The sequence below is a fragment of the Portunus trituberculatus genome, chromosome 10, assembly GCF_017591435.1.
Source record: "Portunus trituberculatus isolate SZX2019 chromosome 10, ASM1759143v1, whole genome shotgun sequence".
Classification (NCBI taxonomy): domain Eukaryota; kingdom Metazoa; phylum Arthropoda; class Malacostraca; order Decapoda; family Portunidae; genus Portunus; species Portunus trituberculatus.
Genome location: NC_059264.1, coordinates 5177476 through 5203082, shown reverse-complemented (window position 1 = coordinate 5203082; position 25607 = coordinate 5177476). Strand labels below are relative to the sequence as shown.

General features: G+C 35.6%; 1 protein-coding gene across 8 annotated transcripts in view; it reads left to right on the top strand.

Annotated features, from left to right (window-relative positions):
* Positions 1 to 935: 935 nt before the first annotated feature.
* The window catches only part of LOC123501819 (sedoheptulokinase-like), a 35517-nt gene continuing 10845 nt past the window's right edge, over positions 936 to 25607 (top strand). For 3 of the 8 annotated variants that reach the window (XR_006673716.1, XM_045250841.1, XM_045250843.1), the window contains exons 1-10: positions 936 to 1061; positions 7824 to 7884; positions 13743 to 13879; positions 14414 to 14591; positions 18291 to 18458; positions 19532 to 19649; positions 20301 to 20442; positions 21841 to 21938; positions 23932 to 24103; positions 24963 to 25158. Coding sequence is in view for 7 of the 8 variants with exons in the window: in XM_045250841.1 (XP_045106776.1) it covers positions 7850 to 7884; positions 13743 to 13879; positions 14414 to 14591; positions 18291 to 18458; positions 19532 to 19649; positions 20301 to 20442; positions 21841 to 21938; positions 23932 to 24103; positions 24963 to 25158 (1244 nt within the window). In the remaining variant the exon portion in view is untranslated. Of the gene's footprint in view, positions 1223 to 7823; positions 7885 to 13742; positions 13880 to 14413; positions 14592 to 15992; positions 16028 to 18290; positions 18459 to 19531; positions 19650 to 20300; positions 20443 to 21840; positions 21939 to 23931; positions 24104 to 24962; positions 25159 to 25607 lie in introns of all 8 variants that reach the window. The other 5 variants (XM_045250847.1, XM_045250842.1, XM_045250844.1 and 2 more) reach the window with 5 other exon arrangements.

Here is a 25607-nt window from a genome sequence, read left to right as displayed (position 1 = left end):
TTAAACACTGAATTATTAACACGTTCTCTGTTATGCACTACTCACGTGGAAAAACAAACTATCATCGTCAACAGCATTTATTTTGATGTTGATCTTGAAAATTATATGCTGTATTATCTGGGTCATGGATTCTGTATTGATAACATTTGTAGAGAAAGAGAAAAAGATAGGGTATAAGATGTAATCAAATAATATTAAGCAAATATGTAGTGGCGCTATTTTTCCTCTCTCTCTCTCTCTCTCTCTCTCTCTCTCTCTCTCTCTCTCTCTCTCTCAGCCACGCCTAGTCAGTCACTCGGCCATTAGTCAGGCCATCTCGTACTCTATTCACTCTTGTAGCTATTGCCATCATCACCTTCACCTCCCTCACGTCATCCTACCTACCCTTATCCTATACCCTTTCCGCCTTAATATTTCAAAATGAAAAGTATTCTCGTATGATTTAAGAGTCAGCTATTGTATGAAATTCTTTGCAATCCTTTGTAATGGGATGGCAAGGGCGTGCCGTGACCTATAGTGGGTAATGATGCGGCCAGCTGTGCAATGTAGCTAATTTCCTGTACGAGATTGTGAGAATGAAGAAAATAACAGTTCTCCCTTACAACTTTATAATCCTTTACAGCAGACGTGAATGGGAAGTATTTATAGCGTGAACTACCCATTGTAAGCCTGTAATGTGAACTTGAGAGAGAGAGAGAGAGAGAGAGAGGATGGGTATAGTACGTACAAGAGAATCAGCTGTTACAGTTGCCAGATATTGTAAACTTACCCTAATTTAAACCGCAAATATTAAATCTCCCTCTTTATTACACCTCCAACTAGGACACTCAATGTATAGAAAATTTATTTATCTTTATTTATGAAAGCTATGGATAACGTGGCTACAGGATATAGGGAGAAAGAGAGAGAAATATGAGTGTGTGTGTGTGTGTGTGTGTGTGTCTGTGGCGAGGGCGGGGATTAGAATCGTCTGCTTTGGGGGGGTGTGAGTGAGAGAGGGCCGAGTTGCAAGAGTTATTTCATCTGTGCATTGAGTCCTCACCCTCCTCCTCTTCCCTCAGGTGAGCCCAGACACAGGTGTAGCCTCGGGGGACTCTTAATTGGTTTGTAGGTCATTTGAAGTGGTGTTGAAGTAGTGTTATTACTGTTACTGCTATAACTACTACTGCTGCTACTGTTTCTACTGCTTGTTCACCCAAGACTCGTTATTTACCCTCTCCAGGTGAGTGTTGTGTATATTTCAGTGTAGTTTTTTTTTTTGTATTTTTCTAATGGTGTTTTATGGTGTCATGTTTGTATAAGCTGTGGTGTTGATAAATGAGTGTATGTGTGTGTGTATGTTGGTTAATGGTAGTTTAGCGTGCATATGGCAGTTAAAAAGCCTCGTTTCTCGTTCCTGTGTGGTGTATGGCAGACATTAGTGTACTGTTAGTGGCTGGTTAAGTATGTATGCCTGGTTGGTGCTGTATATTGTATAAATTTATTTAGTGTATACTCGCCTCACTCTTGCTACTAATACTTAATGGTTCTAAATAGTGTGACAGTAGGGAATTATAAGAGTTTAGTGGATTTCCTCAGTAATCAAGGTGAAAAAAAGAGTGTTAGGTTATTTCTGTGGTATTTAGAAGTGATGATTCTTAGGGAATTATGACGATATTGATGTTCATAGTATTTTTTTTTCCTATTTCATTTGCTGGAAAAGATTGGTTTTGTTTTATATTGAAGTGGATAGTGGAGTAATGAAGAAAGATGAAATTAGTCATATCCCGGGGAAAAATAAACTAAGAAATATGGTAGTAAAAGCTTAAAAAAAAAAAAAAGGAATAGGGGTTAGATAAAGTTAGTCCTGTCATTGGAAAAAAAACTGATAGATATGGCAATAGCAGCTTAAAAGTAAAAAAAAAAGAATAGTAGGGGAATGTTACATAGAATTAACCCTATCCTAGAAAAAAAGCTTTGAAATATGGTAGTAAAAGCTTGAAATAGAGAAGTAAAAAGAATAGAGGAAAATGAGAGAACATTACATACATGAAGTTAATCTTATCCTAGAAAAGGCTCAGAATTTTGGTAATAAAAGTTAAAAAAAAAAAAAAGACAAAGAAAAGAGAGAAATTTAATAAGGCACTTTGTAATAGAGTTTTGAAAGAAGTATACAGCAACAAACACACACACACACACACACACACACACACACACACACACACACACACACCATAATTCCCAAGCAGTGAAAAGAAAACAAAGAAAAATATATAACTTATCAGATACCAGATAACATATGATAGAGGGAACACTAACTGAAAGAGAAAAATACAAACCCTTATCAGAAAACACACACACACACACACACACACACACACACACACACACACACACACACACACACACACAGGAACACTAAGAAAACACCATAAAACGACTAAAACAAGCCACATAATTAAGAAACACATGAGTTAAGCTTTTTGAGACACAAGGAGGCAGTGATTAGCTGAAGTGAAAGAAGGAGAGAGAAAGAGAAAGACAGAGGAGTAAGTGTGTTGAATGGAAGGCGTGTAGGAGGAGGAGGAGGAAGAGGAGGAGTAGGAAGTGGAGTGGGTTCCTGCCTCTCTTCCCCAGCCTGCCTTGCCCAAACAAACACTCCTGCAGGATATACTGTTCACTCATACCACTGTTTATTGTTTTAGGTGATGGAGGTGGTATCCTGTGTGGTGCTTGGAGAGAGAGAGAGAGAGAGAGAGAGAGAGAGAGAGAGAGCTGCAATTATCCTTACTCTTTCTGCTTTTGTTGGATATATTTAATGAGGTTGCATTTCTAAAGAGAGAGAAAAAGAGAGAAGGACATACATGCATACAGACAGTGAGACAGACAGACAGACAGATACAAACACAGACAGACAGATACAGACACAGACAGACAGATAGATAGACAGACAGACAGACAGACAGCCAGGCAAGTAGGTTGGGAGAGAAAGTTGAGGAATAAAGAAAGAGATATTTTATAAAATGAGAGAAAGGGGAAAGAGAGAAGAATTGTGATGAAAATAGTAATTGAAGAGATTTATTGAAAGAAACATGACAAGAGAGAGAGAGAGAGAGAGAGAGAGAGAGAGAGAGAGAGAGAGATATTATTATCATGACCTTGCCTTCTTACTCCTTTCTCTCTTAAGTATAACTGTACAAGGTCAACTGAAAAGAGAGAGAGAGAGAGAGAGATATTAAGATTATTTACTTCTCAACAACTGGGTCATATACTGAGAGAGAGAGAGAGAGAGAGAGAGAGAGAGAGAGATGAGGGTAGGAAATTCCTGTAGTGACTTGATAACATGGGAAGGAATACAATCATCTTTGTTTTCATCACACATGACTCGAAGCTTAGGAACATCACTGGGTTACATAAATAGGACACTGGACCCTTGATATATTGTACTATAATATTTGAAAACATAATATTAATGCACAAAATAAATAGAAAGAATAGTATAATAGTAATGCTTTTATCTATTTATTTATTTATTCTTTTTTAGTCATTGTGGGTGGGTTATATTGCGTCATTGAGCCTTAAGAGTTGAAATTCAATACTTTTTAAATATACATATGAATGAATACATATACACACCTGATATTATTAATTTTTTTTTTTTCTACACCTTTCCTTAATTACTAATCACTGTGTAATGTCTTTATTTAAATTTGAAGTAATCTACAATCTTTAAAATTAATAGAAACTGCAATATAGCTATACATCTTTACAAACTCATATACTTTTCTTTTTCTACACCTTTCCTTAATTACTGATCACTCTAAAATGTCTTTATTTAAATTTAAAGTAATCTACAATCTTTAAAATTAATAGAAACTGCAACATAAATATCTTTACAAATCCCTATACTTTTCTTTAAGCTCAGTAGAAGGTACAACACATACATCTTTTCAAACCCCATATACTTTTCTCTATGCTCAATGAAGATTAGAAAATAAGATATACACCTTTTCACACCTCCATACTTCACTTTTAGCTCAGTAAAAAACTACAATATATGTACACATCTTTTCAAACCCCTAAACTTTTCTTTAAACTCAACAAAACTACAAAAAATATATATCTTTTTAAACCCATATACTTTTCTTTAAACCCAATAAAGACTACCAAATGCACATCTTTTCAAAAACCCCAATCCTTGCACATAGAAAAAGGAACAGAAAACACACGCAAATTACTTCTCCCACTATCAAACCACCTCATAGCACAGTGGAAGAGATATTAATTTATTTACATTTACACTCTTTAAACCCAATAGAAAATAGTAAAAAATATACATCCTTTCAAACTCCTACCCATGTACATACTTATATAAAAGACACACAAAAAATAAATTCCACAGCCAAACCACCTCATACCACTGTGGAGGGATTAAAATATACACCAATCTCTAAACAGGATATACTAATAATAATAATAAAAAAAAAAAAATTGGCTGTGGGTCGATTTGTTTATATTCCTTTAAGAGATTCCTGCTTGCAACAAATAAAAATGCAAGTGAAGTGTTGAGAGAGGGAGAGGAAGAGAAATAGAGATATGAAGGAAGTGAATGAAAGAAAGAGAAGAAGGAATATGAAGAAGGGCATGAAAGTAAAGGAAGAAGAAGAAGAAGAGAGAAACTAAAGAAGAAGAAATATAGATATGAAGGAAGGGAAGGAATGTGAAGGAGGAAGATAAATATAGATATGAAGGAGAGGGAATGAAAATGAAGAGGAGAGATAAAGATATAATTGAGAATGAAAGTAAAAGAGAGATATAGAGAGAGAAGCTAAAGGAGGAAGAGATAATTAAGATAAAAGAAGGAATGAAAGTGAAGGAGAAATAGAGATGAAGGGAGAGAATTAAGTCTAGAAGGAGGAATAGATACAAAAGGGAATGAAGATAAAAGAAAAATAGAGATAGAGATAGAAAGAGAAGCTGAAGGAGGAAAAGAAAATTAAGATAAGAAGAGTGAAGGAGGAGAAATGGAGATATGAAGGGAAAGAATGAAACTTAGGAGTAAAGATATAAAGGGAAGAGATGAAAGAAAGGAGAGATAGATATAAAAGGAAAGGAATTAATGTAAGAAGAGGAGGAGAAATGGAGGAAGGAAGAGAATGAAACTCAGAAAGAAAAAAGAAATAGAAATAAAGATGTAAAGGAAGGGAACTAATTTATAAGAGAAAGAGAAATAGAGAAAAGTAGAGAATGGAACATAGAAGAAATGGATATGAAGAAAGGGAATGAAAACAATGGAAGAAAAGAAATAGATATAAAGAAAAGGAATGAAAATAAAGGAAGAAAGGGAAATAGATATAAGGGAAAAAAAAGTAAAGAGGAAAATAAATGGAAATAAATGATATAGTGGATGACTGTATACTATTTGAATTTGCTTCTGTTAAATATCTAAAGAAATAATGTAGCTACTTTTCAGATTATAGACTGTTTTTGTAGATGATTAGATGTTTACTGATTCTAAAAAATATGATTTCTAAAACCACCATTGAAAAAATATGAAAAGGATGATAAATTGATAGATATTTGAACAGGTGGTGTGTGAGTTGTAGTATGTCACTTTTTTGGCTATCATAATTTTTTTTCATGTGTTTATGAATATTAATTAGTTAGAGAGAGAGAGAGAGAGAGAGAGAGAGAGAGAGAGAGAGAGAGAGAGAGAGAGAGAGAGAGATAGCATTTTACAGGTAATGGATTAGGGCAATAAGAGTAAATGTAATTTCACAGGTAACATTTTAACAGGTAATTTGTGTGTATGTATGTATGTTATAGCATTCGTCACTATTTTTCATCATACATTTTCACCTGGATTTGTTAGCAAGGATTAGGACAGGAGAGGTAATGTAGCTAACAATTTTATATAATATTCTCCTCACTGTTATTTTTGTATGGTACAGTAAGGCATATAAAAATGTAATAGAAGAAGGGGAAAGAAAGAACTGGGGTATCATTTTATTGAGAACAGCTTTGATTAATGAAGAGTTGTAACTATTTTTTTGTGATAGAGTAAGACATTGAAATTTAGTACAAGAGGAAAAATAAAGAACTGAAGTATCATTTTATTGAGAATAGCTTTGATTAATGAAGAGTTGTAACACTTATAAAAATCCCCTTTACTCTAGTTTTTTTTTTATAGTACAGTAAGACATATTAAAATTTAGTACAGTAAGACAGCTATTAATAAAATTTAGTATTTTTCATGGTAAGAGGAAAAGGAAAAATGAGTTAGAGAAGCATTTTATTGAGAACACAGCTTTGATTAATGAAGAGTTGCAACAATTATAACATTCCCTTTACTTTTTTTTTTCATGGTACAGTAAGATGTATTAAAATTTAGTAATAGAGAAGAAAGAACCTGAGTATCTTTTTATTGAGAACAACTTTGATTAATGAAGAGTTGCAACAATCATAACATTCTCCTTACTGTCATTTTTTTTCTTTTTATTTATGGTAGACTAATGCGTTCCTTGTCACTTTACCCATCACTCATTGACAGCTGGTGACAGACGACTTTGTGTCACCTCTTAGCAATAACATGGCAGCCAGTGAAGATTTGATGCCTGTCTGTCATTTCCCCTCCTGTCAGTGGCTTGAAATGATGTAGTCTCTCTCAACGTCTTATTAATGGAGATGGCAAGGCAGTGAGGTGGTCGTGTAAATATGTATAGTGACCTTTTTATAAACCCCTTCAGTACTATGACACATTTTCATATTCATTTTGCTTACTATTTGCTTACTAGAAATTTATGTGGGGATTAGAATAGTGAAGACTCTGGCCATTAAGCTTCTAATATCCATAGGCCCTTCCTAATGTCAATATAATCATCTAATCTTATCCAAAACTTGTGGTGAAAATGTGTCCCAGTACTGAATGGCTTAAGTTAGTAGAAAAGGGTAGTAAAACTCAATGTAAACGTTATTTTTATAAAGATATGCTATGGTTAGATCATAGTGTAAACATGCACTATGATTTATAAAGCTAGAAGAGGACAGAAAAGTTAAATTATGGTGTGATATGAGCAAGAAGAGGGTAAAGTAGTTAGATTATGGTGTAAATATGCACTACACAGATTCATAAAAAAAAGAGGGTGTAAACATTGAATTATGGTGTTGTGGTAGTAGTCATAATGCTGTAGAAGTGCTGTAGTGGTGTTGCAGTGTTCTAGTGGTATTGTAGCAGTGGTGTAGTGATTTTGCAGTGTAGTGGTGTTGCAGTGTTGTAGTAGTATTGTAGTAGTGGTGTAATGGTGTTGCATTGTTGTGTTTTCCTTATAACTACATGTTGATATGCATTTTCTTTTCTGTGTGTGTAAATTATTCTACTTAATTAACTTCCTTGCAGTGTGTTTATCAAAGTGATTCCTTGGTTTTTAAAATTCTTATGTTTTTAGTTTAATTGACCTCTTTATTTTTTTTCTTAACTTTGCCGAAGTGATCAATTAGACGACTGTAATGATTGTTATTGTAGTAATCCTAATATAAATGTAGTGGTTTTCTTTTGTATGTACTTAAATCATTTTAGTTTGTCATTTATTACTAGCTACATAATATAATATCTCCAGTACTTAATTCACAGTAACATTGAAAAAATAAATAAAATACAATAATCAAAATCTAAAGCTCATGTAACCAAAATCAACACAAAAAAAAAAGACAGGAAATAATACAAAGAGAAAAAAAGATTAGAGGAAAAAAAAACTAAGAAAAAAACGAAAATTAGAGGAAAAAATATAAAAAAAACCACGAAGGAAAAGAAAAAGAAAACAATGAACCCCGTATCACCTTTCCAGCCAGCGAGACCATAGTGCTGCTGGCCATGTCTTCACTGAGTCCCCACCGATATGTCCGCCGGTTAGCCACAAAACAAACGGCCATGTCTCGTGCACTGCGGAAGAACCCAAAACACCCTAAAGACGCTTCCTAACCTACCCTGCCCTGTCCGCACCCAAAAGAGCCCTCATAACTCACCCTGTCCTCACCCTGACTAGTCCCTCGTTGCTTATGGCCTCTTGCTAATTATGGCACTACCCTAACCTAACCAAACAGAAAACACCCTAAAGACATCTCCTAACCCATCCTGCCCTGTCCGCACCCTAAAAAAACCCTTAATAATCCTCCATTTCTGCACCCTAACTGGCCCCTCACTGCTTATGGCCTCTTGCTATACTCGGCTTGCTTTGCTATCCTAATCTGCCTCCTGGTGGTGTTCTGCAAGGAGTGTCTGTCTGTCTGAACCTGCACTGTTTCCCTTACTTTAGCTTGTGTGTGTGTGTGTGTGTGTGTGTGTGTGTGTAAAGGAAGTTGGGTTTTTCGTTTTCTTTTTTTCTTTGGTTTATTTTTTTGTTTATTTATTTGTTTTTTTTATTTATTCTTTTGTTCCTCCTGCTTTTTTTCTATCTTCTATTGTTGTAGTTTTGTTTTTTGTTTTGTTTTTTGCCTGATTTTCTTTTCATTTTTTTCTATTTTCATATCTTTTTCTTCATCCTTATTCTTTTTATTTGATTTATTTATTTTTTATGGATTGTGTATGTGTGTGTGTATGTATGTATGTGTATGTGTGTGTGACATTAATGTATCTATTTGTTTATTTTTTCATGTTTTTTAATCTTCAGAGAGAGAGAGAGAGAGAGAGAGAGAGCGCGCAAGTGAGCAAGCGACCAAGTTTATTTATCGTATGTCATTCCTCAAACTTCATAATTTCTTGCTTAATTTATCATCTCTGTCTTCGTGAACATACCTGGCTGTGTCTTGGAGTCTGTGGCAATGTTACCTGTGAGATCTGGCTGTCCTTTGTTTAGTTACCTGTTGATTGGTTTACCTGTGTTCGTTACCTGTGTCTCCATTCCTACCTGTGTTCCTTGCCTTCCTTGTTTATCACTTGGCTTCTTTTCAATGTTGTTTTATTCATTCCTTCCTCCATTCTTTTTTTTTTTTTTTTTTTTCTTCTTTTTTTTTTAGCTACAAATAAATATGCGTGTTGATTTTCTTGTTCTTTGGTCTTTTTTAATTCCTCCTGCATATTCTCTCTCTCTCTCTCTCTCTCTCTCTCTCTCTCTCTCTCTCTCTCTCTCTCTCTCTCTCTCTCTCTCTCTCTCTCTCTCTCTCTCTGTTTTATTGCTTTATTTTCTTGTCTTGTCTTTTTTTTCAATTCCTCCGCCTTATACTCTCTTTTATTTATTTTATTGCTTTATTTTTCTGTTTCGTCTTTTTTTCCTCCTTTTTCTTTTTTATTTGTCTTATTGCTTAATTCTCTTGCCTTCTCTTATTTTTTTCCCTCCTATGTTATTATTTTTTCCTCTTCCTTATTCTCTTTTTATTTTCCCTTTTTATTGTTTTGCAGCTACTAAGTTATTTTGAGTTTCAAGTTCTCCCTTCAATAAACTAAATACTCTAAAGCAAACACAAACCTCTTTTTTGGTATTCAGAATAGGATTAAATCACATAATGTTGTGCTGTTAAGAAGTTAAGGCGATGAGGAAATGAGGCCTCGTAATCTTCAAATATAATCCTCTTGCAACATTCACAATAGGATTGAACTAGTGATATGTTGTTGAATGCTTTAAAAGAAGAGATTATTAACACGCAGTAGGATCTATTTGAAGTGACACAGGATTTCTAAGTGTCCTTTATGGTTTAAGACAGATTCATGTGATTTATGTATTGTGAATGGGAAAACACTCTTGAGAACCTGGCTGATCATCTTTGTGGCCTTTGAAAATAGTTGTAGAGAGAGAGAGAGAGAGAGAGAGAGCTTTGGTATAAGGTTTTGTTAGACTGTGAGGACATCAGAGAATGTTAAACTGAAGGGAAACTGTTGAACATATTAAGAAAAACAAAAACAGAGTTACTCAACTTACAATCGTGACTTTACTTGAGAAATAGAAATAAATACATATTACTTAATGGATGTGAATATTTCCTAATGTCATATACAGAGTTTTTAACCCTTTTCACATTAATTTTTATTTGATATGAATTGTACTGATAATGATAATAATAGTTAGCTTGAGAAATGCTGGTAAGGCTTTCTCTGACTTAGTACATGCACACTTTCATCTAACAAATTCTACTCTTCGAGTCTCAGCGTCATAAGCTTGCCATTTGACTTGGTGAGACCAAGCTCTCTGACCAGGTGGTTGATGTCTTTGTGGTTGGGGTGGTATGGATTTCTCTCCTCAGTTGCATCTTGAACTCTGGATCAATGTCTTGATCTTCTTCTGAACTACTTTTTCTTTGTAAACACTGCTGCTCTTTCTTTGGAGGAGTGGGCACAAGGAGCTCAGAGCAGTGTGGCACTGGCACAATGGGTCACAGAACGTCTGGATATATGATAGCAGGCATATTTTTGGCTACTTGACGTTTGGAATGGTCTACCATGCAGAAGAAGCAATTGCTTGAGTGATCAGTTGGTTCCCTGCAAATTCGTGGGATTGCAAATTTCATAGCTCTGTTTTCCCCTTCATACCAACCTGTAGAAAATCAGAATGGAAGAATACGTATGAAAATAGACAGATTTCACTCAGTGTTATTGGGAATGTTAAAATAAAAAACTGTGTGTAAAAGTATATATACACACTGTGTGTGTGTGTGTGTGTGTGTGTGTGTGTGTGTGTGTGTGTGTGTGTGTGTGTGTGTGTGTGTGTGTGTGTATTTACCTAGTTGTATTTACCTAGTTGTAGTTTTACAGGGCCTGGGCTTTATGTTCGTGTGGCCCCGTCTCCATATCTACACTTATCCAATCTTACTTTAAAAGTATGCACACTCGTTGCAGACACTATTTCTTCATTTAAACTGTTCCACGTCTCAATACATCTCTGCGGGAAACTATATTTTTTAATATCTCTCAGACATCTTCCTTTTTTCAGCTTTTTACTATGCAATCTTGTGCTTCGGATGTCATATTCTTCTCTCAGGATCAGTTTCTCATTATCCACTTGGTCCATTCCGTTGATCAATTTATAAACTTGTATCAGGTCTCCTCTCTCCCTTCTTTGTTCCAGGGTTGGTAGATCTATAGCCTTTAGTCTCTCCTCATATGTCATCCCTTCAAATTCTGGAACCATTCTTGTAGCTATTTTTTGTGGTCTCTCCAATTTCCTTATGTGTTTCTTTTTATGAGGGGTCCACACTACTCCTGCATATTCCAATCTGGGTCTTATTATAGTACTTATCAATTTCTTCATCATTTCTTTGTCCATGTAGGGAAATGGTACTCCAATATTCCTTAGCAAATTATATGTTTCTCTAAAAATTCTATCAATATGGCTTACTGGTTGATTTTTTTTTTTTTTTTTTTTTTTTTGTGTGTGTGTGTGTGTGTGTTATCTTCCAGAGTTCCCTTGCAGAGTTTGCGAGTGAAATGAAGTGCCCAAGGTTTGTCCTGATCCCTGATAGGCATTCAAAAATATTCACTGTAGGCCTCACACGTTTTTGGAGATCTTTCCACAGAGTACTTTTTAGCTCTAGTCTTGATAAACTTGCCACAGATGTAGCAAAGTGTGTCTGCTGGATGCTTACAACCTCTTGATGCCATGTGTGACAAATGCAGCTAGTAAGGATGAGTGACAGTCCACTTGATCTGCTCGGTGATGGCTAGAAGTAAACTCTGATCTGTTGAGCGGACATTCCCTGCATTCATGCTGCCATCTACATGGACAATGTTCTGGAAGTTCATGGAATGTTTATAATCGTTTTGAAGGTTCTTGAAAATTCTAAAAATCTATAAATTTTCCCTTTGCCAAATTAGTGCGGAATCTGTCTGGAATGCACGGAAAAGTAGGTTACTGTTAAAACATCACTGCCCAGGTCAGAAAAAGCTAAGTTTAAAGGGAATAATTATTATTTTCTTCATTTTCTAGATGAAAGGAAATAGAAATTAACATTCACTGATCAAAGACAGAAAAATGTCAAAATTTTGTTATGTGATAAGACTGCCCTGAAGGAATAAAAGAAAAAAGAAAAGAAATATAATAGAAAATCTGCATATTTTTTTTATGAACTTTATCTTTTTGTTGTGATGAGTTGTACTGATAATGATAATAATAATAACACTGTCTTGAAGGAATAAAGGGAAAAACTAAATTAAATATAATATAAAATTCTTTATCAACATTATCTTCTAATGAATAACTATATGAGCACAAATTTTGATGCAATTTGCACTGGAATACAATGATGCAGTAGTGAGTGATAGGCATGCATGTGTCTGTGCAGTGTGTGTGTATATTTATGTGTAATGCATGTTTTTGAGTCATGCAGTGTTTGATATGCATGTTCTTTAGTGTTATGTTTGTCACACCATTCTGTTGCATTCTTATCAGTTTATGTTTGTTCTCTTTACTACTACATTGTCCTAACCTTTTAAATTCAGTAGCTGTTCTTTGTTCCCATTCTGGCAAAGAGTGTGTTGGTTCACTAAGCCTTACTGGTGCTGCCTTCAAAACTGTAACTTTTGTTGTGCCAGGGAAATGTTTGTTTATTTATTTATTTATTATTTATTTTTTTAAGAAGGGGAAACTGGCCAAGGGCAACATTAAAAGGAAAAAAGGCCCACTTAGTTGCCAGTTCCCTTGCAAGTATCCAGGACTCTCTAGTTTCATATATCAAGTTAAAGTAGATTAAATTAATTGTTTTTTTAATCCTTCCACAATTTTCTGAAGCTGTATAAAATCACAAAATATTAGCAGAATGAATATGGAAATACGTCATGGTACTGAAGGGGTCAACATCAAAAACGATGAATGGAAGGTTTAAAAGAATATATTGATCTAAGAATGTCTAATTTTCAACAGTATCAAGTTGAAAATAGACTTAATCAACCCTTTCACTATTGTAAGAATTAAATGAAAATTTGCAGCGATACACAAAAAAGATGATAAAAAAACACATTTTATGATTTCTAGAACGTAAATATTTGTTGTGGATTAAGGAGAAGTCTCAGTGATCAGTGGTGAAGGAATAATGTGCCAAAAAAAAGTATTGAATGTGTTAATAAATTCTGACAAACCACTTGGATTTGAAGGGTTAGTGTTGTACTGCATTGTGTTGTGTCTTGTGTCTGTGTGTTGCCTCTGCCTGTGCTTGGCTTAGTGTGAATGCATGGAAGTGAACAGTGATTCTATTTACATTGATTTCTTGGTGATTTCTTGGCAGTTATTCCCATTGATGTTGGAAAATTGAAAAGGGAAATGATTTTGTTCTGTTTCATATTGTTTGTGAAATTTTGATGTCATTATATTTGGTTTTTATTTAGACAATGTTCATTTTCTGTATTCAATTTGTTGCTTGGCTTCTTGTAATGTTTTAGTGTTAAGCATTTTGGTAATTTAATATTTTGATGACAACTTAAGATGTGAATAATTTGCCAAGGTCAGAAATGAAGTGGTAATGATAACTTGAGATAGTTGTAGGTGTGAATACATTTGTGATTTGATAGGGTGAGATATGCAGAAGTAATATTAATAACTTAAGGAGCATTGATAAGATAAACTGTAGTAGGTGAAACATGAGATATGCATTGGAATAATCTTTAATCTGGTGGTCATGATAAGGAAATAAAAATTGCTCTCATCAACATAGCATGACAAAACAATAACAATAGAAACAACTCACTGGAAGAAGCAGCAATTATGACCCAAAAAAACATAGAAAACCCTGTAAATATAAGCCTGTCTAATGGTGGTGGTGGTGGTGGTGGTGGTGACGGGTAGAATGAGTTCCAGCCAGTGTGTGTTGGGCATTGACATCGGCACCACGTCCGTCAAGTGCTGTCTGGTGGATGTGGCGTCCAAGGAGGTGCTGTCCAGCCAGAAGAAAGACACCTGCTCCAATGTGCCTAGCGAACTGGGTGAGATAATATTTATTTATTTATTTAAAGACACCTGCTGTAATGTGCCTTGTGAACTAGGTGAGTTTTTTTTTTTTATTTATTTATTTTTTATGTAAGACGAGAAATCTAGCCGAGTGTAACAAAAATGCCTAAACAGGAAAGGCCCACTTAGATGCCAGTTCCCAAGCAGGTCCAAGAGAGTTAGTTAAAAGAAAGGGATAAATGTCTTGAAACTTCCCTACTCCCCTCTTAAATGAATGCTAGGAAGATGGAAATACAGAAGCATACCTCTCACACACACACACACACACACACACACACACACACACACACACACACACACACACACACACACACACACACACACACACACACACACACACACACACACACACACACTCTTACACACTCTTACACACCCTCAACACACTCTACACACCCTCACACACTCTTACACACCCTTACACACATACACACACACTCACATCCTCTCACACCCTCAACACACTCTTACACACCCTCACTTACCCTCTCACACCCTCACACTTGCAGGAACGGGCGGCAACAAGCAGGATGTTCCCCGTATCCTATCAGCTCTACAAATGTGTGTGTCTCGCCTTCCCCGGGAGATGCTGAGGAAGGTGGTGCGTGTGGGGGTGTGTGGACAGATGCATGGATGTATGCTTTGGAGGCAGGGACAGGCATGGGAGCAGAAACCAGACTCCGACAGGTGTGTATATAGGTGTGCTTTAGTAATTGGGGGATGTGTGTGTATGTGTGCGTTTTTTTTTTTTTTTTTTTTTTTTTTCTGATTTTTTTTTTCTCTTTCTCTGATTTTTTCTTTCTTTTTTTTTTTTTTTTTTTTCTCTCTCTTCTTTCTCTCTCTCTCTCTCTCTCTCTCTCTCTCTCTCTCTCTCTCTCTCTCTCTCTCTCTCTCTCTCTCTCTCTCTCTCTCTCTCTCTCTCTCTCTCTCTCAAATAAAACTAGTGTATGAAAAATATTTGGTGTTTTTTGAGTGTTCATTATAAATCTCTCACTTTTTTTTCTTTCTTTTCTAGTAATTTTTTAGCAATGTGTTGTTTCAATTGTATATAATGATTGTTAATTGTTTAGTTGTATTTCTTAAGTTGTCCCTAAAATTTTAAGGTCCATTTTACTCATATTAGGAGCTTCGAGTATATCATAGTGTTTTCATTGTATTTTTAAGGCTATATCCCTAAAGTCTTAAGCTTTGATCCCTCAATTAAGGAGTTTTAGGTTAGCTTTTTGTGTTTTGGGGTTGAGTGGAGAGGAAGGTGATGGAGGTTTAAAAATGTAATATGCTACAATGTCACTATACATTATACTTGTCATTATGTATTTATTTTTTCGAGGGTGTTGATTGACTATGCCATATTTAATTTCCTTTTTATTAGTTATATAATCGCTCAGTCAGAGGAAGGTAATAGAGGTTTCAAAGTATAATATGCTACAATACCACTATACATTATACTCATCATTGTTGTCATTATGTACATATTTTTGTGAGTGTCGAGTGATTATGCCAGATTAAATTTCCCTTTCACTAGTTCCATGCTTACCTCCATACATCATTCTGTCTAGAAATTATGTCTAGTTATTAATCAACTTTATCATTGTTACCATTGTTATTATGTATATATTTTTAGGTGTTGAGTGATTATGCCAGATTAAATTTCCCTTTCACTAGTTCCATACTTACCTACAAACAACATTCTGTCTAGAAATTATAATGCTGAGTTATTAATCATCTTGTCTTTCTTGTAGTATAACCCCTAAACATAATACATCTGGAAACTATAATATCTAGGTTTTAATCTCCATGCCTTTCATCTTGTTCTTCAGTCATCTCTAGATATCAAACTCTAGAAATTATAATATGTAGTTTCCAATCACTCTTATCAATGCTCAGTAATATCTATTAGCACACATGCTCTTTATGGTATTAATCATTGCTTATCCCAGTGAAAGTTTTAGTTTCATGAAATTTTGATACTTAATGGGCCTGTTTGGTAAGTTCCGAGAGGTTACCACAGACAGTAAAGGTTAATAAGGCTGAGCACTGCATGGCTAGATTTACTGTGGACTTTAGCTTGCCAATTTACCCCATCAGAATGGTGTGTGGCTGTGTGGGGCTTGCAGGCTAAGGTAACGTCCACTCAGGGTTTGTCAGTCACTTGTTGCTTCCCTCATCTATGCAAGTCTACAGCCTGCCTTCAGAAACACTGCTCTCTCACCACCGCTGTTTTCAAAGGACACAAATGATTAGTTTGGGTTTTCAATGTTTTTTCTCCTGTTGATACTGTAGGAATCTTGTTAATTTGTCACTAAAATTATTATAAAAATCACCCTCAACTCCTCCAATACAGGAACACAGTTTTACCTTGAGATTTGGGCACAATTAGACAATTTTGTTGGCATTAGAAAGAGTCTATGGAGGTCAGGAGATTAATGTCCTTAGTCTTTACTTTTTTAATCCCCCACATGAGTTTTTGAAGCTGTGTAAAATCACCAAATAATCACCAGAATGAATATGAAAATGCACTTTAGTACTCAAGAGGTTAAAAACTTGTGTAACTTCAATTAGTCTTTTGAAAATTATCTAGAGGCTTTTCTTATGTTTATTATATAGAAATCTTGTTAATATGTCACTTGAATCATAAAAAAATCCTTAAGAACCTGTGTAAGTTCAACTAGACTCCTTTTGAAAGTAACAGAGTATTTCTTATGTTAAAAGTAGAAATATTGTTAATGTCATTAGAATTATAAAATCACTCTTGAAAACCTGAGAACTTCAACTATAGCCTTTTGAAAATCATTTAAAGAGTATTTTTCATGTTCATTACATAGAAATGTTGTTTATATACCATTAGAATCTATAACCACTCTTGAAAACTCTTAGAGCTTAGAACTTCAACTAGAGCTTTTTGAAAACAATTTAGAGTATTTTTCTTGTTCATTATGTAGAAATATTGTTAATCTACCTCTGTTATCATAGAATCACCCTTGAAAACCCTTGGAACTTCAACTCTTGAAAATATCTTAGGTGCGGAGAGAAGTGTTTCAGAATGGTGTGTTTTGGTGAGGGAGTGTGTGGTGATCTTGCTGAAACTGTAATGCTCTTCCATCTAACCCCAGCTGTCCAAGTGTGTGGGTTTCCTTGCTGTGGAGTGGTCTGCTTCAGTGTGTTGGTGGGTGTTTGCAGCCTTGTGTTGGGTGTGGCAGTGAGGCAGAGGGTGGTTGTCGTTGTGAGGTGGTGGTGGTTGTGGTTATTTAATGGTTGGCGGATGTTATATTAATCTTTGAAATGTGTTTGATTTTTTTTTCTTTTTATGATTTTTGGGTTTTTATTTATGCTTTGTTTATTTGTTTTGTTTTTGTTTTATTAATTTTCTTATCTATTTATGTTCATGTTTGTGCCTTGTTTTTATTAATGTTTATTGGTGTATTGAAAAAATATAAAAAGCAGAGATTAGCAATTATACGTGAAATAGTTAATAAAGTAATAAGTTTGCATTTATTTGACTATTTATATATTTATTTACATATATTTTATTTTATTATTATTATTATTATTTTATTTTTTGAGTGTGCAGCTTCTCATGAGCAGAGTTATATAAAACCTCACACTTAAGATTGTAAGATTCATCCACAATTTTGTTTTACCTTCAACTTTCTTCATTTGCACTGTTTTCTATTTGTATTTCTTTCAGATTGCTTAAAATTCTATGAGTATTGGCTTTTACCATTGGAATCTCTAATACTTTCCACTAAAATATTTTAAAACACTTCATATTTTTACATTCCAAAGAAAAGGCTTAGAAATATTAGCCCTACCTTGAGATCTCTAACACTTTCTACTAAAAACTATTGAAAAAATGTTTAAAATGATCAAATTCTTAAAGTATAAAAACCTTACCCTTCACCATTGAAAACTGTAGTACTTTCCTCTGCTACAACTTTTCAACAATATTTATACATTCTCAAAAAGTATAGGACACTAATACTTTCCACTACAATCTATTAAAAACACCAGATTATTACCCCCAAAAAGTAGGAATATTTTTAAAAACACTCCAGATTATAAAATTCCCCAAAATTGTACGAATATTACTCTGCCATTGAAATCTTTAATACACGGATTCTCAACCTTTTTTCTCATTAATAACCCCTTGAGATGTAAGACCATTGCCCAAACACCCAGTAATCTGACATTGAACAGCCACTAACTCAATATATAATGGTACTGCAAAGGATGTTATTAGGTGACCCATCTAAGTACCACTGGAAATCTTGTGAACCCCTGCTTTAAATATTTTCCACTAAAACTTATTCACTAAACTATGAAATTCTGAATGAGCGTGACTATTGAGCTTCATCTGATGGCCTTATCTATGCTGTCCCTCCCCAGGTTTACCTTTAACGAGGTGAGCAACCTGTACACGTGGCAGGACAGCAGGTGCAGCCAGGAGTTCCTCTCGTCGCTGCCCGTGCCAGAGTCCCACATCGCCATCTCCTCCGGCTATGGCTGTGCTACGCTGCTCTGGTTCTCTAAACACAAGCCGGACCATCTCACAAAGTAGGTGTTGGTGTTGTCTTTCTTGATTCTTTTATTTTTTAATTTTTTTTTTATTTATTTATTTTTCCAGCTACGTTGTGGGTGTTTTATTTGTTGTTTCACTTTTTTTTGTTTCCTTCATCTTTTTTCTTAAGTGTGGTTGTGTTTTGTTGTGTTTTGTCTTTCTTGATTTGTTTTCTTTTATTCACTATTATCATTCTTCCCTCCTGTGTATCCTTGTATTGTCATCCTCTTCGTTCTTCTTCTTCCCTTCTTTCTATTTCCTCTTCCTCCTCCTCCTCATCTTATTCTTACCCTCTTCCTTCTCCTTGTATCTATATTCTCATCCTTCTTTCTTTTTGTTCGTCATCACCCTTTTGTTTCTTCCTCTTTATTCTTGTTCTCATCATTCTTTTTTTTCTTATCATGATCTTCCTCTTACTCCACCTTTTTATCATTGTTGCTACCTTGTTTTTCTTTTTTGCTTCTTTCTTATTCTTGTTTTCATTATCATTGCCTTGTTTTTTATTCATTATCTCCTCTTCCTCCACATTTTATCATTGTTATCTCTTGGTTCTTCATTATTTATTATGATTATTTCCTCTACTGTATTTTTCTGACCCTCCTTCTGCTCTTTCTTATTTATTATCATTATTTTCTCTACCTTATTTTTATCACCCTCCTTCTGCTCCTCTTGATTTATTATTATCATTTCCTCTACTTTGTTTTTATCACCCTCCTCCTACTCTTCCTTATTTGACTATTTATTCTTAAAAAAAAAACAAATACCTTTAAATACCTAAAAACACCTCAAAACACTAAAAACACCTTCAAACCAGTCTTAAAAACTCTCAACGCACTTTAAGATAACCCAAAACATTCTTAAAAACACTAAAAACTTCTTCAAAACACTTTAAAAAAAAATAAACACCCAAAACATCCTTAAAACACCAAAAACACCTAAAATTCACTCTTAGAAAATAAGAAAATACCTTAAAACACCCCAAAACAAATAAAAAAAACCAATTAACTCCTTTAAAACACTCTTAAAAACCCTCAAATGCTTTTATGACCTACTTCTGCTGCTCTTCCAGGTTTGACCGCGCCGCCACCATCCATGACTTCCTCGTGTGTATGTTGTGTGGTCTGGAGAAGCCGGTCATGTCTGTGCAGAACGCCGCCTCGTGGGGCTACCTCAACACTGAAACCAAGGTGTGTGTGTGTGTGTGTGTGTGTGTGTGTGTGTGTGTGTGTGTGTGTGTGTTTACCTAGTTGTTGTATATTACAGGAAGGAAAGGAGTGACATAAAGAGAGGAAAGGATGCAGAGGGAGAAGGGAAGGAAGGTGTGTGTGTGTGTGTGTGTGTGTGTGTGTGTGTTTACATAGTGATATTTATCTTGCAACTTTCTCAATCTTCTACATTGTTTCTGCCCTCCTTTTGTCATTTCTTCCTTTTTTTTTCGTTTGTTTGTTCCTTCCTTTTTCTTTCATTCGTTCTTTTTTGTATTCATTAATTTTTTTCCTTCCTTCTGTTTTTGTCACTCCTTCCTTCCTTCCTTCCTTCCTTCCTTCCTTCCTTCTGTTTTTGTCACTCCTTCCTTCCTTCCTTCCTTCCTTCCTTCCTTCCGTACACTTCCCTTCTCTTCCTCCTCCTCAATCACTCACTCCTCCTTTCTTTCATTCCTCCCTCTTCACTCGCCTCACCTTTTCATTCCCCTCTCCTCCCTCCCTCTCTGCCTTCCACCTACTCTCCAGCCTCTCTTCCTCCACATTTTCCCTCCCTTCATCTCTCCATTCCACCCACCCACTCCCTGTCTCCCTTCCCTGCCACTCTCACTCTCTCAACCACCACCTTGCCTTCAGGAGTGGAACACAGAACTACTACAAGGTGCTGGGTTGCCTTTGGAGTTCCTGCCGGAGGTTGTGGATTCGGGGAAGGAGGCAGGCAAGCTAAAGGTGCACTGGTATGGCATTCCAGCTGGCACCCCTGTCCTGGCATCCTTAGGTGAGTGATGGGGCAAAATCTGTAGTTCCTTTTGTAGTTTGAAGGGAAGAAAAATGTGGTGTAATATTTTTGAGTGTGTGAGATTGGGAAGTGGTGTTTTAACCCCGTGAGTACCATGATACATATCCATATACATTCTGCTTACAATTTGGTGATTTTATACAGCTTCGGAAACTTATGTAGGGGATTAAAATAGTGAAGACTGTGGCCATTAATCTTTTGACCTCCATAGACCCTTCCTAATGTCATTGAAATGGTGTAATCATACTCAAATCTCAAGGTAAAAATGTGTCCCAGTACTGAATGGGTTAAGAGGTTATTTAAGTTGCTTAGTGTGTTTTGGGGTGTTTTGGTAAGGTGTTGTGGGTTGTTTATGGTTGTGAAGTAGTGTGGAAGTTTGGTAAGGGTAAAATGCATTAGGAGATTGTAAAAGGTTGTAGAATATCGTTATAGGGTTATCAAATTGCTATTAGAGATTGGTAAATGGTTCTAGAGTTCTGTAAAGGATTGGTAGTGTGCTTTAAAATGCCGTAGAAAGTTATTAAAGGTTTGTGAAGTGCTGTAGAAAGTTAGAAAGGATTGTAAAGTGATGTAGAAGGTAGAAAGAGGGTTGTAAAGTGCTGTAGTAAATTGTTAAAGGATTGTAAAATGCTGTAGAAGGTTGGTAGGAAGTTGTAAAATGCTGTAGTAAATTGTTAAAGGGTTGTAAAGGATTGGTAGGTGGTTGTAAAGTGGTGTAGAAAGTTGTTAGTAAGTTATAGAGAGCTTTAGTGATTAGTTTATGATTGTAGTGTAAAAAGTTGTTAAAAGCTTGTAAAATACTGTAAGAAATTAGTGAATGGGTTGTCAGGTGTTTAAAAAGATATTGAAAGAGTAATGAAGATATTGGAAAGGGTTGTTGGGATAAAGAAATAAATAGAAAACATTGTAGAAAGGCCAATCAACACACATATCACTTCCAAAACAATGCCTAACAGTAACCTGACCTAATCTAACCTAATAACTATGTGGTAAAATATAATTGAGTCAAGAGATATTATTAAGAAAGGTAAGATTAACCTAACCTAACTAAGCCAAACCACACTAAACTGCAACTTTTAAAAGGCTCTATTTGAAGTTAAGGTTTGAATTTAGGATTTTATATGTTTATAGTGATAGAGAGAAGCGGGAATAGAAGAGATAAAGAGGAGATGAGAGAAAAATAACAAATAGAAAAGGATAAAAACAAATGAAGAAAATAAGAAAAAGGAGGAGGAGGAGTAGGGTTAAGGGTGAAGGAAAGGGAGGGAGCAGTCTCTCTCTCTCTCTCTCTCTCTCTCTCTCTCTCTCTCTCTCTCTCTCTCTCTCTCTCTCTCTCTCTCTCTCATTAACTCACCTTGTTCCCTTGTGTTCCACCAGGTGACCTCCAGTGTTCCGTGCTGCCTCTGCTCACCAAGAACACCCAAGCCATCATCAACATCTCCACCTCCGCCCAAATGTGCTTCAAAATGCCGCAGGTGTGTGGTGGTGGTGGTGTGTGGTGGGGCAAAGTAGTGTGTGGTGGATTGTGGTGGAGTGTTGTGACATGGAGTGGTGTGTGGTGCAGTTTAGTGGAGTGTGGTGGTGTGTGGTGTGGTGTGGTGGTGTTTGGTGAGATGTGGTGTGTGTTAGAGATGTACCAATACCAAAATTTTGGCCGATTCCGATACCGATACTGATACCACCTATTTTGGCCAATACCGATACCACCTATTTTGGCCAATACCGATACCACCTAATTGGGCCGATACCGATACTACTACCGATACTGATACCACTGATACCGATACTACTACTTGTAGTGATTACTGCACTGGACACCAGGATGAGTTGGTGGACGGTGAGCGTTATCAGATGGGAGGCTTTGTTTTGGGGGATGCTGTGAGTCCTTCTGAGAACGTTTGTGAAATAGGAGCAATTCTAGAAGCTTTTTGAAGCCATTTGCAAAGGTAAATTACTCAGTAATTGGAATGAATATCTTCTCAGTCTTCTGATTCTTGTCAGTTATTTTAAATTCTTACTTCTTACTCCTTTAGCGACCATTTGGTCTTGTGCATTTTCATTATTAATTTTATTGACGATATTTTGGCGATCAAAAATATTTTTAAAATTATTAAAATTGTAAAACAGACACAAAATATTAGCAAAAGAAACTCATTTTGTTGTGTATGTTTCTCTTTAATTAAATCTGACATCCTTTGATATTAATTCATTACACATTAGTAGACCAATTCAGAAAAATGAGCTTTCACCTAATCTTTTCAATTAAATAGAAAAAAGTTTAGTTTATTCTAAATTTCTAGTGTATTGCTATGATCTTGAATAATTAATATGCAACAAATTATACACAATGCACATGATTACAAAACAGAATCGTTACTTTCTTAGTTATGGAATTTTTACACAAGTAACTCAAAAATTAAACTTGCATTAAAATTAATATACATATATAATTCGAGCTTCCACCTATTCCAGTATGATATCTTGGAAAAGGCTAGCACTAGCACTGTTAATTATAAATCAAATAAGAATATGCTGTTATTTACAATAATGCAAAATGCCTAACTATATATATATATATATATATATATATATATATATATATATATATATATATATATATATATATATATATATATATATATATATATATATATATATATATATATATATATATATATATATATATATATATATATATATATATATATACCAAATCATTTGTTGGATTCTCAATATCTGAAGTTTGACATTCTTAGATTATAGTTAAAAAACATAAGCTTTTCACCTGTGTGAACTTTGTGTGGGTGGAGGAGCAGCGTCTGACTGAGAGACAGTGAGAATGCGTGGTGACTCATGACCGACCGTGTGACAGGATGCCGGAGTTCAGCCTATACGCGTTTCATACACGTCCAATTTAGAGGTTGTGGCTTATTACCACAGAAAACAGTATTCTATGACATACGGTAATCACCACGGAAACTTAATACGCCGTATTATATTAATTTGGTATCATCAATATCTTATATCGAATATATCACTAAGTAGTAAATTCCTTTTAGGTATCGGGAGTATCGGCATAAAATAAGCCGATACCGATACCGATACCCAAAAAATGGGCCGATACCTCTGATACCGATATCGATACATCCGTACATCTCTAGTGTGTGTGGTGAAGCATGGTGGTGGGTGGTGGGTTGTGGTGTAGTGTGGTGTGGTATGGTGTGACATCTCAGGTGAAAACAGTTCCAGTTCCTTGCTGTTCAAAAGGTCAGCTGAAATAAAAGGACAGATGTCAAGAAAGCTCCTGCAAGATGACACTTTTTTTTTCTTCAATAAAAAAGAAAAAGTATAGAACCAAATAATAAAGACAGCCATCTCATCTCTTTCCCTGCCCTGCCATAGAATGACAAGCAAAATATAGAATTGAATGATAAAAACAGTTGTCTCTCCTTTTCTGCCCCCTCATAGGACTTCAAGCCATGCAACAAGCCCCCCAGCAGCCCCAGCCCCATTGAGTACTTTCCATTCTTCAAGTCGTACCTTGCTGTGGCTGCCTCTCTCAATGGTGGCAATGTGCTGGCCGCCTTCGTGAGGATGGTACAGCAGTGGAGTCTGGACCTTGGCTTTTCCGTGCCCCAGTGTGAGTGTGGCTGTCGCAGGGGGAGGTTGTGCTGTCTCCTGGTCTAGTGTGTAGTTTGAGAAATATTATGATGGTCTAGTTTGAAGTTATGCCAGTTCAGTAGGTTTTTTGTTGTTGTTGTTTTTAGTGGTAAGATAGTAATGTTTCATGTGTTTTTACTTGTTGTGTTGGGAGTTCAGGTAATCATCTTTGTGATCTTGGAAAATAGTTATGACTCGAGCCTCTACATTAAATAAAACAATGAAACCTAACCTAACCTAGTGTAATGTAGCTAAACTAAATCAAACAAGACTAGACCTAGACCACTACTTTCTAAAGGCTCTATTTGAAGTTCATTTCTTGATGGTATTTTATATATTTCTAGTGATAGATTGATAGTTTTTTTTTTTTTTTTTTTTTTTTTTATTAAGAAATGGTGTTGGAAATTTGGTTAATTGTGTCTGTTAATTATTTCTGTGATCTTTATACAAATTTGCCTTAACTCTCTCAGTAGTACTAACATGCATTTTTACCTTGAGTTTTAGTTACAATTAGACTATATTATTTACATTAGGAAGGGTGTATGGAGGTCAGAAGATTAATAGCCAGAGTCTGCTCTGTTTTAATCCCACATAAGTTTCTGAAGCTGTATGAAATCACCAAATAGTAACCAGAATAGATATGTAAATGTGTCATAGTACTGAAGGGGTTAAAGCCACATTACTATACCTCAATTTCCCTTACCTTACCTTACCTCACCTAACCTCACCTTCACCTCACTTCACCTCACCTCTCCTTTCCTTCCCTTTCCTTGTCTTACCTTATCTTACTTAACTTAATTTACCTTATCTAACTTAATTTCACCTCACCACCACCACAGCAAAGATCTGGCAGCGAGTCCTTGAGCTTGGCGGGGATGGAGCAAGTGAATCTAACCTCCTCATTGAACCCACACTGTTCGGGGAGAGACACAGCCCCCTGCAGACTGCCTCGGTTTCGAATGTGGACCTGGGGAACCTCTCTCTGGGCCAGGTGATGCGCTCCCTGTGTAAAGGCGTCATCACCAACATGCACAGGTACGAGGTGTTGTTTGTTACCTTTTGTTGTCCAGGTGTTTAGTGGTTAGTGGTTATATGGCCAGTATATTTGACCTAACCTAATCTGCTTGTAAAAGTTAACCTAACCTAATCTAACTTAAGACTAATATAACTTAACATAACCAAATTTCATAAAGGCTAACAAACCAAACCAAACCAAACCAGTACTCTCAATCATTCATACCTTTCTCTGGTAAACTCTGAAATTCCCTGCCTGCCTCTGTATTTCCGATTTCCTATAACGATTTCATTTAAGAGGGAAGTCTCAAAGACATTTATCCCTTTGATTTAGCTAACTCTCTCAGACCTGCAAGGAGACTGGCAACTAAATGGTCCTTTTTTTCTATTTTAAGTTGCCCTGGGCCAGTTTTCCTCTCATACATAAAAAGAAGAAGAAAAACAACCCAACTTAACCATATCTAACCTCA